Raw genomic sequence first — 18,402 nt, 5'->3', positions numbered from 1 at the left:
TTTGAACTGTTTTTATTTGTAGATTACATAATCACCTATATAAAAAATATGATGGAATTTTTTAAAAAGTTAGACCTAATAATTAATTCCAGTAAGGTTGCAGGATACAAGATCAATATACAAAAATCAATTGTATTTCTCGGTACTAGTAATAAGTAATTAAAAATTTGAATAGAAAAACATTAGCATATATTATAACATGAAAATATGAAATACTTAAGAGATGAACTCAACAAAAGAAGTGAAATATGTGTACACAAAGATTGTAAAATATTGCTGAAAGAAATGAAAGAAGAGCTAAATAAATGGAAAGATATACCTTGTTCATGGATCAGAAGTTTGAATATCATAAAGATGCCAACTGTCCTCAAATTAATTTATAGATCTATGCAATGCCAATCAAACTCCCAGCAGGACTTTTTATAGAAACTGATAAGTTGATTCTAAAATTCTTATGGAACTGCAAAAAATCTAGAATATTCAAACTACTCTGAAAAAGACAAACAAATCTGGAGGCATAACACTTTTGATTTCAAGATTTATGATAAAGCTACATTAATTAAGGCATTATTAACATAAAGTTAGACAAATAGATCAATGGAATAAAATAGAAAGTTCAGAAATAAACTAATCACACAGTATGTCTGGGCAACTGATTTTTTAACAAAAACACAATTGTAATGCAGTGGAGAAAGGATAGTCTTTTCAACAAATTGTGCTGGAACAGTTGTATATACATATGCAAAAAAAAGAACTTTGATCCACATCTCATATCATATGCAAAATGTAACTCAAAATGGGTCATAGACTTAAATGTAAAAACATAAATCTATAAAACTCTAGGAAGAAAATAGGAATAAATCCTTCTGACCATGGGTTAGGCAAAGACTTCTTAGATATAAGATTAGAAGTACAATTCATAGCCCTGACTGGTGTGGCTCAGTTTGTTGGGTGTTGTCCTGCAAAGCAAAGGGTCACCAGTCAATTCCTGGTCAGGGCACATGTCTGGGGTGCAGGTTCTGTCCCTGATTGGGGCATATATGAGAGGTAACTGATCAATGTTTCTTTCTCATATCGATGTTTCTCTTCCTTTCTCGGTCCATTCCGCTGTCTCTAAAAATAAATAAAATCTCTCTTTAAAAAAAGTACAATCCATAAAAGAACCAGTTGATTAATAGGCTTGGTTAAAACTTAAAACTTCTACTCTTTAAATGACACTCTTAGTATAATGAAAAGACAAAACACAGACTGGAAAAAAATATTGGCAAATCTGTTAAAAGACTTGTATCCAGAATATATATTTTCAAAACTAAACAATGAGATAACAAACAAACCAATAAAGAATTGAGTAAAAGATTTGAACAGACTCTTTAAGATACACAGATGGCAAATATACATAAAAAAGATGCTCAACATCATTAGTTATTAGGAAAATGCAAATTATTTTTTAAACGTTTTTTAGATTTTATTTATTTATTTTTAGAGAGAGGGGAAGGGAGGGAGAAAGAGAGGGAGAGAAACATCAATGTGTGGTTGCTCCTCGTGCGCCCCTTACTGAGAACCTGGCATGCAACCCATGCCTCTGCCCTGACTGGGAATCAAACCAGCGACTCTTTGGTTCTCAGGCCAGCACTCAATACACTGAGTCACACCAGCCAGGGCAGCAAAATGCAAGTTAAAACCACAATGAGAAAACACTACGTAACTATTAGAACAGCTGAAATTAAGGAAGACTTACCATTGCAAGTATTGAGGAGAATAGGAAGAACTGAAACTCTTGCAAACTTCTGGTGACAATGTCAATATTACAACCATTTTGGAAAACAATCTGACAGTTTCTTAGGTTGAACATACAAGGAACATATGATCCACTCAGTATACTCTCAGGTATTTGCTCAAAAGAAAAATAATTATTGACTACATAAAGACTTGTACACAAATGTTTCAGAGCTTTATTTATAATAGTCCCAAACTGGAAACAGCTCAACTGTCCATCAACAGGTGAACAGATAAACAAAGCAGCATATTCATAAAATAGAAATCACTCAGCAATGAAAGAGAATGAACTCTTTCATTGCTACACGTAACAACATGGGTGAATCTTAAAATTATCATGCTGAGTAAAAGAAGCCAGCCAAAAAATAAAACATACTGATGAATAAACTGTAGAGAATTCAAAACTAATCTATGATGACAGAAAAGAGATTGGTGGCTGTTTGGAGATAGGGGACAGGAAGGTGTGGGAGGGAAAGATTACAAAAGTACAAGAGAAAACTCTTGGAGGTGAGACGTATGTTCACTATCTTGATTTTAGCGATGACTTCATGGGTATATATAATATTGTACATTTCAAACACATGCAGTTTATTATAAACTACATAAACTTTAGTAAATTTATATGCATATAAACTTTGTATATAAAATTAAACCTCTTTATTGAGGTGTAAATGACATATAATAAACTATATATATGAAATTTTTAAAACTTTATCTCAGAAGTGAAAATGTTACTTCCTCTCATGTTTCATTGGCCAGTGAAAGTCAAATGTTCACCCCTCACTATAAGGGGCTGGGAAAGTGCATTCTTACCACATGCCCTGGATAGAGTTGAATATTTGTGTTTGTGTATAGTTCTAATGAGTCCGAATATGACTCAGCAGTAAGCATGCTGCTTTTTATAAGTAGAACACTTACCCTAGTTATTATGCAATAGAATTCACATTTATTTGTAGAACCAACAAACAATAGTAGACTTAGCTACCCTCACTCAAAAGTCCTACAAAGTTTCAGTTGTTTTGCTTATAACAGTCAGGAACACAAATTAAATCATATTGTCCAAGTAACCCAGACCTTTCCCTACTAATTCTGAAATTAGTGTTTCTTAGAATCTAAGAAAATAAATAGAACTAGGAGAAAACATGAATAACCATTTGGCCTAGTTCCTGTCTCCTAGATGATTAAATTTAATGCCCTAGAAGACAGATGGAGGGTCAGAAATTTTATAATGATAAATTCAGCCTTCTAAATTTATTCTCTTTATGGCCAAGAAATTGTTTCTCATGTTTGACTAAAAAACTTTTTTTTAAAATTTGAACTAATCTATTTTTGTTCTGTTCTTATCAGTCACTTTGATGAATTGGTCAGAAATATTGAAGCAAGAGTTCTATGGCATAGGAAAAGATTAACATCCTTATTGTACAGAAATCTCTTGCACATTGACAAGGAAAAAATATAAACATTTTACTTCTTTTTTTAGCAACATGGCAAATAGTATTACTACAGCCTCTATCTCACACTAGTAGGGCTTCTCTCTGAAAAACACATAGAAATTCTGCATCTGCTCTATTATTTTCTGTAGTTTTTTATATGTACTTTAAAATATTTCTAATTTTTTAAAAGAAAACAAAAATCTTAATTAAAAATGGTCTATGGACACAGGCAATTCAGAAAGAAAAATTTATATGACAGTAAACATATAAGATGAGAAAAGTAATTTATTATTCAAAACAGTAATTTAAACAAAAATAGCGATAAGATGCCATTTCAGCTGTAAAATTAGCAAATATATGTTAAAAATGAAAATACTCAGTATCCTTAATGGCATCAAATCTGTTTACAGTAGGATAATCAATTGGTACAAACTTTTTCATTGTATGAGAATGATGGGAGTGTGCATACTTATAATTCTTTCTTTTTGCTAATATGTATTTTCTAAGTTTTCTGTAATAAACATGTACTACTTTTATAACAAAACATACAGTTTTAATTGAAAGCAATATTGCTATTTTAAAGTTCTCTCTTACCCTTCTCTTCTCCATGTTAACCAACTCCAATTTCTTTCATCTTTCCTTTCAAGGCCTATTTTTTCAGCGTTTTCAGAGCTTTTTTCATTTTCTCCATGTTATCAGTTCAGTTGAGCTTACTGTCTGAATTAGTCCACTATAACAGGTTTGAATTTTTGAAAAATGCTTTTCTGGCTTCTCTTTTAAATAAGTTACATCTTCATTGCATATTGCCTACAGTGTCCATTAGCTTGACTGACATTTAAAAACATGTTCATACTAACTGTATTCTTTAGTCCAAAAGTACTTATTAAGTACCTTTTATATACTCTGGTACTGTCCCTCTGTGCCTAGCAGAGATGTATGCGTGTCCATGTATGTAAATACATGGTAAGTACTACCTATGTGTATGTCCATGTGTTTAAAACATGTGTTTGTCACTGGGCTTAGTGCCTTATAAACTTTACTTCATTCAGTCCTCACAACAATCTTATGAGCTTATTACATTATTTCTCATTTCTCACTCATGATTAAGAGGAGCTGTAATATGCCAGAGAATAGTTGGTAAGAGTAGGAAGCTAAGCCTTGCAGATGGTATCCAGGAAGGGAAGAAGGTAGAGAAATGAAACTGTACGAGGCCATATGAGAAATTCCACAAATGTGACTGAGAAAACAAAGAGCTTTCTGGGCCTTCACTGGTTTCAATAATTTTATCCCACACATCAGGCTTCAGGGGTGTGTGAATAGAGCCATGGCATAGGACCCCATGTTCAGACAGGCCCCACATTTGGCGTTTAATGCCCTGCAATTGCCACTTTGGAATTCTAAGTAATTTTTCTTTAAATTTCTGTTTTGTAAATGAAGTCTGACGAACATTGGAAGCACGTGCCTTGGAGTCTTCAGCTCCCAGTCCATCTGCCTGCTGTCAGCTCCCCACTTCCTGGCAGCTGGCTCTCTGTCACCTGGTGTCTGGGGCCTTGCCCCACCGCACCCTCTCCATGTCTGCCATCCCGACTGTGACCACTGCTGCCTTCCACCCAGAGTGGCAACTGGGTTGTGTTCTGCTGTGAGACCCATGTTATGAGGTCCATGTTCTGTGCTGGCCCTCTGACTTCAGTAGGGCCCAGGAAGGCTGGGATTGGTCACGTGCATCCCAGGAATGCTTTTCAGCAAGGCATGGGTAACAGCAGCCATCCCTGCCAGGGCTGACAGCACCACAGCTGTTGGGCGGAAGGGGAGTACTTGCCAGTGAAGGCCTCTTGCCCACCCCTGATCCAGGTACTGAGTGTGTTCTGGTGCTGGGGTTGCAAGCGGTTTCGAGACTCACCGGCTGCTGCAGGGGACTGCGGCTAGAAGGAGGGGTCCATGGCTAGAGGGACGGAGTCCAGGTGCCTGACAGGACCCACACTAACCCTGTGGGTATCCCCTGTCCAAGGCAATTACATTAAATAGCAAATTTAAAAACACCATGACAGGTCAAGAGAGAAAGTGGGAAAGAAAGGGAAAGCTTCATATAGTACCGTTTACAGTGCTTTTTTTCCTGTTTTTTTAAACAAGGGGAGTGTATTTTCATTTTGCACTGGGCAGGAAAGTTGTTGCCAGCCCCGCTGTCCTATGATCAGACCACATATCACTGTAAGTACAGATGACAGAGGAGGGAAGGAATGGTTTACTCTAAGAGGAAAGGTGACTTATTTGATTACTCCACCCTTATTTACCTTTGCCTTCAAAGTGTTTATCAAAGAGTCCTACTGCTTGCTGTTCCTGGTATTGGAAGGTGAGGACACACAGGGGATTGCTGGCTGGCTGGCTGGCCAGAGGAGAAGGCTGTTTGTTATATGGGAGGTAGTGTACAAAGCAGAGCTGCCCCAGGGTGCATTCCTTTCAGCTTTATTGAAAGCCACTTTCTGTAGGGATCTCTCTGCTGAAAAGAGGTTCTTCCTTTTGAAGATGCCTGCTTGAGTGCCAAACAGGTCTCTCGCACTACTTCCCCAACATTGCTTATTCCTGCAGATAACTGCCTTAATGCACTAAAAAAGCAACTTGGTACCAATGCTGTGATGACAGTCAACAGGATCATCTCGACATAGAGAGGACAGACAGGACAGACAGGACAGACAGTTCTCAAAACACAGCCAGGCATGTCCCTGGAGAAGGCACTCATGGGTTACTAGGATTTTCTCACACAAACAATGTAATTAGGTAGCTACATACCTAAGGGTTAATCTGAACTCTTCTCTTTTAATGACCATAAGTGCCATATTCAAATCAGCTGTAAGTTATATAATTGTATACTGTCCAATAGTAAGCTTTCAAAATGTAAATCAGTCTGATTATAAGGAAATACATCTTATAAACTTTCAGTCACCTTTGTTTCATTGTTTAGAAGATTCCTCCAGAAAGGGGTGTACGCACCGATGGGAAGAATGGGGAGGAAAGGACCAAAAGAGGGCAGAGGAGCTAAGGGCAGGGAGGGGAGGATCCAGTGGACAGTAGGTTTCAGGGGTACGCACTGCCTGGCATCACCTCATAACAGTGTGTGCCTGGCAAAATGCTCCCAGGAGAAATTGCTGAAGAGTGAGCTGCTCTAGGTCAAGGGCTACCCTATCATATTATTATTGTTAGTTATTAATGAAACAAACATTTATATCCTTGAAATGAGAAACATCAAATATGTTTTTATGCTGGAGACCAACTTAAAATCACTCTTTTACCTGCCTCAAATCTATGGTTAGCTGGGTAAAACCACACATAAGATAGTAAACACCAAAATTATCTACACAGGACTTGGATTTCTAGTCATTTTTTAAACCATTTCTCACCATTTCAACCCCCCTTTACTTTTTTTTTTTAACCAAAATGTGTTCTTGGTAATACAGTAAGAGAGAAAAGTAAAGAAAATGGCATTATTCCTTTTCCATTTATCTGCCACTCTCCTCGCCCCCATCAGAAGGCAAAGTGAAATGTTGGGATACCTTTTCCTATGCTTCCTGTCTATCATTCTGAAGTTTCTGCAGGTCCCACCGTTCCTCCTCTAGCTCTGTGGAATTGATTGTGTCTTAGATACAGAGAGCTCTATAATCAGAAAAAAAAAAAAAATAGAGGCAGGAAATCGGAACAAATCCCAGGGGCCCCAGGACGTGTTGTAGTACAGAGGTCTCAGGATCCACTGCCTGACCACCCAATCTGGAGAAGGCTGGTAGCTGAAAGGGTTAGACGTCACTACTTGTCTCCTACTGGCTGCATTTCAGTCACAGAAGCTAAATGCAAGAAAGGCTAAAAGCTGTGGTCTGTCGCACTAACTCTGCCACTCTAAACAGTTGATGCCACAAAACCTACGAAAAGTTCAGAAACTGTAAGAACAACACTTTGGAAGCCTAGAGTGGTGGGTGGGGCTGAAAACTGGAAGATTTGCTAAAAGTTTTATTAGATACAATTAGACCCTGTGCAGCCAGATACTTGCCTCTCTCCCACCCCAGGAGCAGATGGGAAGTTTATCCTTTGAAGTAGACATGCAGGCTGTAGACTTGGAAATACCAGCATAGATATGTGAAGGAGATAAGGAACCTTACTGAAAACCATGGCATTAAAGTTCAAGACTAATGACTAAGATTTGATATTCCCAGCCTCTTCTCCCACTCAGTCCCAGGATGCTGGAAGCCATACTTGAACTTTCCATTCAGGAATCCTTTTCAACAAAACCAAATAGCCTACGAGAAAGGACTTACAGATCCTCCAGGTGAAATGGCTGGGCCCTGATCATTCACCTGCAGTGAGCTCATGCACTCTCAGGGAATCTTCCAGTAAGCTTTTCAGCGCCTCACATTTATGAACGTGTGAACTAAAAGAAAGCCAAGAATTACCAAGTAATTAAAGAAAGCCTCTGAAATGAAAGACAAAGTCTAAAATACACAAATAGAAAATGAATCCAGATCTAAGAGGCAATATAAAGTGCAAAAGAAACCTTGGGTGGGGGGGAACATTATTAACTAATATATCTTGAGAGAGCTATGAGAATGTATTGCATACCTAAAACAAAAGAAGAAAACAAGGTTGCTATTAAAAAGCACATCCCTGAGACAAGCCAGAGCTTTTGAAAATAAAAAAATAGGATAGACAAAGTTAAGAATTCAGTAGAAGGGGCAAAAGAAAAAGTTGAAAAAGTCTCCCACAAAGTAGAACAAAAGGCAAAGAAAACAGGAGAAATAAGAGAATCAAATTAAAGGATCAATATAAAAGTTTCAATATCTCACTGACGGGAATTCTTAAAAAGTGAGATAATGGACAGGAAATATTATCAAAGAATTTCCCAGAACTGAAGGTCACAAGTTATATTGAAAGGGTCCACTGGGTCCTTCAACACAATGAAGGAAAGGAAATTTGCAGTAATGCACAGCATTGTAAAAGTTCAGAACACCAAGAATGAAGAGTTGAAAAACGTAGAGACCACAGACAAGTCAGAGCAGAAGCCAGAAGATGATGGCAACACCAAAAAACAAACAATCCAATTAAAAAATGGGCAAAGGACCCAAATAGACACCTCTCCAAAGAAGACATACAGATGACCAATTGACATATGAAAAGATGCTCAAAGTCACTATTTGTCAGAGAAATGCAAATTAAAATCATGAGATATCTCCTCATACCTGTCAAAATGGCTATTATCTATAAATCAACAAACAACAAGTGTTGGTGAGGCTGTGGAATAAAGGGAACCCGCATGTGCTGTTGGTGTGAATGCAGATCGGTGTAGCCACTGTGGAAAACAGTACAAAGTTTCCTCAAAATATTAAAAATGGAACTGCCTTATGACCCAGCATTTCCACTTCTGGGTATATATCTGAAGAAACCCGAAACACTAACTCTAAAGAATATATGCACCCCTATGTTCATTGCAGCATTATTTAGAAGACCCAAGATCTGGAAGCAGCCCAAGTGTCCACCAGTAGATGAGTAGATAAAAAAGATGTGGTACATTTACACAGTGGAATACTAGTCAGCTGTAAAAAAAGAAATATTACCCTTTGCAACAGCATGGATGGACCTGGAAAGCATTATGCTAAGTGAGATAAACCAGTTGGAGAAAGACAAATACCATATGATTTCACTTACATGTGAGATGTAGTGAACAAAATAAACTAACAAAATAGAAACAGACTCACAGATAGAGAACAGACTGACAGCTGTGAGAGGGAAGAGTGGTCACAGGGCTAAGTGAAAATGGTGAAGAGATTAAGCAAAAACAAACCAACCAACCAACCAAAAAAAAAACCCCTCATAGACACAGATAACAGTATGGTGATCACCTGAGGGAAACGGAATGTGGGGGAATGTAAAAGTGAGTAAAGGGGGGAGAAATGGTGATAGAAAGAGAGTTGACTTGCGGTGGTAAACACACAGTACAATATACACATGATGTATTATAGAATTGGACACCTGAAACCTATATAATTTTATTAACCAATGTCACCCCAATAAAATTAAAAAGTAAAAAAAAAGAAGAAGAAGAAAATAATGGATTGATGCCTTCAAAATTCTGAAAGGAAATGATTTCCAATTTAGAATTCTATACTTGGCCAAACTGTCATTCAAATATGAAGGGTAATTGCAACTAACTCTTGAATGGTTCAAGAAAAAATATTCATATACAATAAGGGGAAAAGACATGATAAAGCAAATACAGCAAAAATGTTAAAAAATGGTGAGTTATTAAAGGTACTGAGGAGGTTTGGGTAACATTCTTGAAAGTTTTTAAGTTTGGAAAAAAAGGATAAGGGTAGAATAAAGGAATTTTTAGATGTGTAAGGTCTCTAAAGTTCATCTCCAGGTCCACTCTCTTACTAAACCACTGTAGAATGGGATTGTTCCATGCAAACAAGGAAGTGAAAGAACAAAGTACAACCATGGGATCAAGAAAACAGAATCCAGCTGTGTAGTTGGTCTTGAGAGTAACCAGTCTAGCCTGGAGCAGGAGGACCAAGGATGGAGGTTTATTTTCAATAAAATTTAAAAAAAAAATAGGTTGATTGGAATTGATAGATTAGCCACTGAAGTAGTTTTATAGTTCAGACAGAGATGAATAAGAGGACAGGACCCTAGAAAATAGAATAAAGCAAAATTTGAGTTAATTATTAACTCCAGGGAAAATGAACAATTGCATAAGAACGGAAATATAAATGATGTGGTTCAGCCATGAACAAGATTTATATGGTTGTATTAATATAAAAATGAATATATAATATAATTACATTGGGAATGAGTGGAGGAAAATGGTATATGAATGGTGGTATAAAAGAGATCATTTCTCACCGTGGCTAGTGTGGCTCAGTTTGTTGGAAAATCGTCCCATAACAGAAAGGTTGTGGGTTCAGTTCCTGATCAGGGCACATACTTAGGCTGCAGGTTCAGTTCCCAGTCTGGGCATACAGGAGGCAACCAATCAATGCTTCTTTCTTGTATTGATGTTACTCTCTTCCCCTTCCTCTCTCCCCTTCCCTCTCTAAAAGCAATGAAAAAAAAATGTTCTTGGGTGAGGATTTAAAAAAGAGAGACAGAGAGATCATTCCTTATATTCCACAGTAAGAAATCAATAAATAAAGTATAAAATGGGAAAATCAAGAAAAGAAGTAGAAACTTTTATTGGAAATACAGGGGAAAACATGAGAAAAATGCTTAAAGAACTGTTTCTGAGAATTGGGAAACATAGTGGATATGGATAAGAAGAGTACCTTTTTTTTTTAAAGAATTTATTTATTTGTTTTTACAGAGGGGAAGGGAGGGAGAAAGAGAGGGAGAGAAAAACATCAATGTGTGGTTGCCTCTCGCACACTCCTTACTGGAGACCTGGTCCGCAGCCCCGCAATGTGCCCTGGACTGGGAATCGAACAAGCAACTTTTGGTTCTCAGGCCGGCACTCAATCCACTGAGCCACGCCAGCCATGGCTATTTTTTAAATTTAATCCTTGCCCGAGGATATCTTTTTATTAACTAGAGAGAGAGAAATACCAATGAGAGAAACATAGATTGGTTGCTTCCTGTATGTGCCCCAACCGCGGGGATCAATCTCACAACCCAGGTATATGCCCTGACCAGAACTGAACCCACAACCTTTTGGTGTACGGGACAACACTCCAACCAAGTAAGCTACACAGGCTGGGGCAAGGATCTTTTTTTTTTTTTTTTAATAAGTAGAGGTTTTCTGGGACAATCCTAGTTTATCCTTGTGAGTCTAGCATAATTTTATTATCATTGTCCCTTTTGTTCTCAGGATTGTCCTAATTTGGATGAAGACTTGGAAGTGTGATTTGACTTTTAAAACTATGTATGGGTAAAAATTTGATAAAAAATAAAAAGAGAGCACTCTTTGGATCCTAAATAAAATAAATCTGTTTCATCCAGCTCAGCCAAAAACTTTAATTTTCTTTTCCTCTCAAGTTAATTCTTCATTTAAAATTAAATATAAGCAGTATGCCTGTTTCAAAGCACTTTTTACATTCACTACCTCATTTAATCCTTACAACAGCTTCATGGGGTCAACATCCTATCCCATTTTATAGATGATAAAAATGTGGTTCAGAGAGGTCTTGTGACTTCATAAAAAGGTGACACAGCTTGTAGATAATAGTCCACACTGTCCCAGGCCCACTAATGACAGTTTTCATGCTCTTGCCACAATATCAAATGACAAAGCATTTAAGCCATCCCACAAATGAACACAATCTGAGATGGAAAACCAAGAACCCAGATTAATAGCCTAGCTGTTAGAAAAACAGATCATGAAAAGCAATGAAAAGCTCGAACATCCTTTTGTCAGCCTTATTTTTGAACGAAAATTCTAATTAGTTTACCCAATTAGGCATCGTAGAAACTGAAATCATTGTTGTGGGGAAACAGCCCATACTTGTTTGGAGTCCCAAAAGGATGAATTTCTGCTACTAAACCTCCAGACCATGGAAGCAGTTATAGTGGTTGCCTTATTTTTAGAAACATATCTTAAAATTATAAAAATAATGCATAATTAGTTCAGAAAAATAATAAAAGAGATAAAGCACAAAACAAAAACTGAATTCATCTAAATCTCATTGCCTAAAGATGAATATGGTTAATTTTAGTGCATCTTTGCCTTTTTCTTATACAAATGTAAAAATAAGATCCTATCATGCAAACTTTTCAGTAATCTGCTCCTCCCCACTAAACACTGCATTTTGGACATGGTTTCAAGTCCATAATCATATGTCTATATCTTTATTTTTAGTAGCTGCCTAAAAGTTCATCATTTTGATTACTGTATTTGACCAATCCTCTGTTGCTAGATAGTTGGGTTGTCTTTGTTTTCTTGATTTCTTATTATTAACTTCACTCAACAACAAAACTCTGCACAGACATCTCTGTGTACATGTCCAGTTATTTCCTCAGGATAGCTTACTTGAAGTGAGATTACTGTGTCAAAGAGCAAGAATTTCAGGGGCCCTTCTAGCTCACACTGTAAATTGCCCCTCTGAAAGGTTATACATTGCCATCAATAGAGGACATAAATGTCCATATCCCTATGTCCTGCCAACACCACACACAAGAAATGTCAAGAGTTCTTTATTCCCTTCTTTCTCTAATTTTTTTCCTACTTTACACCTGGCCTGACTGGTTCCATCTTCAGCTCACACCCCAGCTTTCCCCATTTGCCTCTCTTACATTATTTGAGTTTAAATTAGTCTTTCCTCACTTGATAGTACATTCCTTTGCTGTGAAGGACTTCACCCTGTATATCAGGGTTTGAACAGCAATAGCACCCAGTAACAGGGTCACTGTGACATGCCCAAGAATTCTGGAATTTCAGAACCACGTGTGTTAGAATGAACTGTTTAATACAGTCTCCCACATTGATTTGCCAGTCATGGAAACAAAGCCACATTGAAGCTAGTTAATACATAGGAGCAGAGGCCAAGAGCTGGTTGTACATTCCTTCACCTCCCACTCTGATTCTTTCTCTGTGCCCCAGAGGCATCTCCTCCTTCACTAGCTGTGCACTGAAATGCTTTTGTGTTCTTTTTTTTTAAAAAAAGGTACCATTTGGAGACTACATTCCCATAGTCCATTGTTTGTTTCTCATTGCTCATTCCTCCAAAAGTGAGGATCACACCCCCGCCCTTCCTAAAACTTTCATTCCTAGTTCAAGATATGTGATAGCTTCGCACAATGTTTGGCTAACATTTCTCCCAGGTCTTTTCCTTCATGATGAAGAGGGCTGGTGGAACCGAGCCTTTTTTAGTTTATGTATGCAACCCCCTTCTCCCTCAGGACTGGCACAGAGATTATCGTAAGAGTATGCTCCAATGGGGTTAAATTAACACAGAACCAGGTACTGCATGCTCTCCCACACTACTCATTTTATATAAATTGCTCTTGCTGGTGGTGCCCATACTCAGGGAGGTTAATGAAAGAAACCACAGGTAAACTTTGCACTAGGACATACTAACATTCAACAACCTTTGTCCTGGGAACTGAGCGCTTCAATCCCTGGCTTTTAACAACCCTTAGACTGAAGGGAGGAAGGGAAGAGATCGTAACAGGGAGGGACCAGTGGTCCTAGCTTTAACTGCCATTTCAGCCAAACCTTTTCTAACATATGAGCATAAACTACATTCTCACTTAGAGATTGAAAATCACTGTTTTCTGGGTTTCACCCTCTACCACCTCAAAGCAACTACGCCAAAATTTAACCAACTCACCAGGACCTGGCATAAACATACTCTTTTATTTTTACCGATTGTAAGAGGATAACTAAATGGCCCATTTTTACAAAAAAAAATACACAAAGCGACATAGTCCAAAGTCTAACGCTCAGACAGAATCAATTACTAAACATCTGCAGGGCAAAAGGAAATAGGGTGGAGAAGTCTTCGGAGAGACACCTCTGGGAGGTTTTCGGAAGCCCCGTGAAGGTTCCGGTTTCTGGGCGCCCCCAGCTAGACAGCCTAGGCTAGGCCGCCCGGGTTCTCTGGCAGCCGGGAGAGCGCTCCCGCTTGGCGCTGCCCAAGGCCCCGCCCCGCCGCCGACGTCACTTGTTATGTCTCGGCTGGGGCTGCGGCCGCAGCCGGTCCTGTGCTCTGGAGGCGACGGTCGCGGCCTCGCGAGGTAACTGGGGCGTTGGGTTCCGCGACTGGGACCAGTGGCGCCCCTTCGAGCCGTGCGGGCGCAGCGTGGCTGGAGACAACCCAGTAGCCGCCCGCGGAGCCATCTCGGGCCTGTTTTTCCTTTATTTCTCCAGGATCTTTACCGCGCGCGCCCCATTGCCCTCTGCAGAGACCGCGACGCCCCCTCTCGGGCCGGGCCGCGGTGCCCGCCCGCCTGAAAGGCGCCGCCCGCCGGCCGGAGCGAACCTGGAGCCGCTGTCGCCGTCTCCGCCGCCGCCGCCGCCGCCGCCGCCGTGCCTGCCGCGCTTCTCGCGGAGCCTGGGTGGCCGGCGGGGCCTGGGCCCTGGGCACCGGGCGCGGTGCTGCGGCGTCCGCTTCTCGTCGCGCGGGGCCCCGGAGCTGTCCGGGGCGAGTGCCGCGCCCTCCTGACCCGCCGCCGCGGGATCCCCGCCCGCCCCTCCAGCCCCGCCTGCAGCCCCGACCCGGCTTCCTTTGTGGATCGGAAATATTTTTTTGGCTTCCCCCGTCCCCTTGAGGTTACGGTGCTGGAAGGACGACCCCGCCAACCTCGGTCAGTGCTCCCTGCCCGGGCGGGCTCTCCCTGCGCTCCTCTCCTTTCGGTGTTTAATTGATGGGGCTTTTAAAGTTTTTTCTTTTTATTTTTCTCGCCTCTTGACTGGAAGGCCCGGAGTGAGGCTCTGCGCCTGAGCCTCTCGTCGTCTGGCCCTCACCCCGCAGATACCCAAGTCTACCTGTCCCCGGGCCGGGGATGTTCCGACAGTGACGGCGGCGACGGCCGGGCCGCACTAGCAGATCGTGCCCCTCGCCCAGGCCGGTGTGAACAAACACTCCCCCACCCTCCTCTTTTTCGCAGTCGGAGCTCTCTGGAAAGAGAGGAGACGCCGGGAAAGATGTGGCTGAAGCTTTTTTTCTTGCTCCTCTATTTCCTGGTCCTGTTCGTCCTGGCCAGGTTTTTTGAGGCCATTGTGTGGTATGAAACTGGCATCTTTGCCACCCAGCTGGTGGATCCAGTGGCGCTGAGCTTCAAGAAGCTGAAGACCATTCTGGAGTGTCGAGGACTGGGGTACTCGGGGCTGCCGGAGAAGAAGGATGTGCGGGAGCTGGTGGAAAAGTCAGGCGAGTATCGGGCTCCCCTGAGGTCTCCTCTACCCGGGGCCGGGGGAGGGGGCGAGCTGTACTTCCTCATACCTGGTGATACCCCAGAATGAGGCCTTACCTGGAAGAATTAAGGCGATTCCTTCGAGAGCTGCCCAGTTTTTCTTTGTCTAGGTTTTCTACAAAAAAACATGTGAACCCCGTCTTGAGAAGGGGTCTGGAATTATTTGTAGGGGTGTAAGTGTGTCTTTTCAAGGTTATTTTAAAGTTTAAGAGTTCAAAGTGCAGCTTCTTAGTATTGTTTACTAAGTTCAGTGATTTTTCTCAAAATTCGGGAATGTTGCAAACTGGAAAGCATTAGTTGGTCAGTTGAAATTCATAATGATAAAAGAAAAACCATCACGTTGTCTGTAGATAGCAATATTTGTCATGATAATAATAGCAAGTTACCTAGAGGGAAAAATATCATTGAAATTACTTAATGTCAAAGAGGTATTTAGGCCTAAGATTTAAATTTAAAATGATGAGTTTAAGTATAAAGTGTACACTGTACAGTATTAGTTTTTCATACTTTATGTGTGGTGAAAATGAGGTGAATATTTTTTGTGAATGCCTACTTTGTTTTACATTTCCCCGAGGACTTTTTTTTTTTAAAAAAAGCCTTGTATTTTGCATGTAAACTTTTTCCGTTCTGTGTCACAGGCACTGCTGCATCAACTTAAATGAGCTGAGAAATAGAATTGAAATTAGTGTTAAGAGAATTACATGTTAAAGAATTCATTTTCAATTACTATTAGTTTTAGGGTAGGATTGGGTGGCAGATATGGTTAATTTTTTTTTCACCCCTGGATAAAGCATATCCTTTTTCAGATATACTTCCTTGAAGGGGAATGTACTATCATTTGAGAAAGGCATTCTGGGTTGCTGTAGATAACAGTTTAAACTGATGGTTATCTTTTTTTGTTGTTGTTTCAAGTTTGGCTGTCAGCTGTGTCTTTTCCAAGAAAAATATTTTCCTTATTTAGTACCCCATAGCTATATAGTATTATAGACAAGAATATTAACTCCAGAGGATTTAGCACTCACGTGTTTGCCAGTTAAGGGTTATCAAACTCATATAGCCCTACTGGGATAGAGGAAGGAACCCTCTTTGTAAAAATGATACAGTTTTCTTTACAGAGACTTAAAACTGTCTATTATTCTTTCCTCTTGTTTACTGATTAGTTTATGGTGACTTTTATATTTGGGAGGAGGGAATGAAGTAAAGTAGAAGATCTCTAATAAATAAATTTTCTAGGTTTAGAAATGTGTCTTGACCACCACAGCCAAATCATTTTTCATAGTAAAATAGTTTGATAACACTATTTTTTTCCTTTTGACTTTTATTTAGTGTTGTCCTCCTTTGGGCCTAAAAATACTTGTCACTTTTGACTATACCGGGGTATACATATCACTTAAAAAAATACAGCCCACGAAAATATGACTCAGATCACATATTGTACAGCAGAGGAGTCTTGGTATAGCAATTTAATTTTATAATTTAAATATTTGTTGTGTGTGATTTTGCTGCTTTTGTGATAAAGTGCTTATTTTCTCAAGTTTAAAATTTAAGGCAAAAGTTAAAATGATTTGACAATGGTGTTTTTCTTTACTTTTTATTTAATGATATAAATATACATCATCAAAAGCTATAAATGTATACTGTTAATTTGTATTCGAATATAGAGTTTGTTCTTATAGGTGAGCTTTTATATCTAACCTCCAAGTCATATAAACTTTATCGCTATTTTAAGCATGTGGTGACGGCAAATTCTATAAACTCATTTCTAAATGTTTATAAGCATATAAACCATACTGTTTAAAAATTATTTGAAGCCTGGGTATGTTATACACAAAACTAAATAATATTGTAGTGGCCTTGGGACCAGTAGAAATTTAGTGATTCCCTAATAACTTATGTGATAGACCCCCCCACCCCCACCCTTGAATATAAGCCCCATGAGGAGATGGATTTTGTCTTTGTCCATTTTTGCCTGACACATAGTAGGCTCTTGTTACATATTTACTGAATATATGGATCTTAATTGGAAATATTCAGGTTCTACTCATCTATAGATTGCAATGAAAGCATAATGATTTTTAACATTGTGAAATGAAATTAATCATTGAAGTTGGGGAACAGGGGACTTTTGAAATCTTATTAATGCTATTTTTTTTTTGGTCTTTAGGTGACTTGATGGAAGGTGAGCTCTATTCTGCACTCAAAGAAGAAGAAGCATCTGAGACTGTTTCTAGTACCAATTTCAGTGGTGAAATGCACTTCTATGAGCTTGTAGAAGACACAAAAGATGGCATCTGGCTGGTTCAGGTATCAGAAACAATGATAGAACTTATTTTTGCCAAAATAGCATTCACCAGTTGGTAACATTTCTGAGTAATTATATCAGGTTTCTTAGACATAACTCAGTCTCGTAGGGATGTTCCAGTGCCCTCTTAAAGAGGTTTTGTAGACCAAGGAAAATGAAAATTGAAGACTGGGTGCTGGGAAATATTAGGGAAAGAGGGTTGACTGCTTTGTTTAGAATCAACAGGAGAAAATTCATTTAGTTGTTGGAACTTCATTAAAGTAAGAAGCACGCATATGTATTCCTTTAATTTAGTGATTTGTACTATTTCTCTTAATTTTTTTAAAATCCAGTTTTCAAGTCCATGATCCAAATAATTCTTATATTTAAAGGAAGAAACTAAAGTAAAAAAAAAGTAAAAGAATCCTTCTATAGGGAGATAGCCAACTTTTGTGACTGTAAATGACCTATTGTAGGGAATGGTAGGGGAGTACTCTTTACTTTGCTCATGAAATTGATGAGATTATAATTTTAAACCCTACTGTTGTGAAAACTAGGATTTAATTAGTATATTAGACTTTTAGAGCTATGAAGGACTTTAAAAATTATCTTTTATGCTTCCCAGTGTGTAGTTTTTGTACCATTCATGGTAAATGAGCACATATTATCTGTCATTTACATATTTTAATATAATTTAGAAAAATCAATATATCAAACAAATTTCATAAATATTACTTAGGGCAAGGCTAAAGTTATTTAAATTTTTAAAATGTAAGTTCCTTAAAATACCATATTAAGTAAATTAACAGCATGAATTCAGCTAAAATTATGATTATTGAACAAGGATCAAATCTCAGGTCCCCTCATTTCTTGTCTAGTGCTGTTGTCACTTCACGCTGGGGCTGGCAGTTTGATTCAGGGTATAAAAACCAAAATAGCCGTGTTTTCATATATCTTTCAATATGGGAACATGACTGCAAAATGTGGTAGAAAAAGCTGAGTTCAGAGACCTTTGTTGCAGATCTGGTT

General features: G+C 39.0%; 1 protein-coding gene across 4 annotated transcripts in view; it reads left to right on the top strand.

The window, feature by feature from the left end:
• Window positions 1-14,185: 14,185 nt before the first annotated feature.
• Window positions 14,186-18,402, top strand: part of CHMP3 (charged multivesicular body protein 3) — a 122,504-nt gene continuing 118,287 nt past the window's right edge. Inside the window, exons 1-3 of one of the 4 annotated variants that reach the window (XM_054577686.1) lie at window positions 14,186-14,483; window positions 14,787-15,049; window positions 17,257-17,396. In XM_054577686.1, coding sequence (XP_054433661.1) covers window positions 14,824-15,049; window positions 17,257-17,396 — 366 coding nt within the window. In that variant the 5' untranslated portion in view covers window positions 14,186-14,483; window positions 14,787-14,823. Of the gene's footprint in view, window positions 15,050-17,256; window positions 17,397-18,402 lie in introns of all 4 variants that reach the window. The other 3 variants (XM_054577685.1, XM_054577684.1, XM_054577688.1) reach the window with 3 other exon arrangements.

Source organism: Pteronotus mesoamericanus, unplaced genomic scaffold (genome assembly GCF_021234165.1).
Source record: "Pteronotus mesoamericanus isolate MK-2021 breed Mesoamerican mustached bat unplaced genomic scaffold, CSHL_Meso_final contig_44, whole genome shotgun sequence".
Lineage (NCBI taxonomy): Eukaryota > Metazoa > Chordata > Mammalia > Chiroptera > Mormoopidae > Pteronotus > Pteronotus mesoamericanus.
The sequence above is the reverse complement of the archived record's forward strand: the minus strand, read 5'-3'. Positions and strand labels throughout refer to the sequence as shown.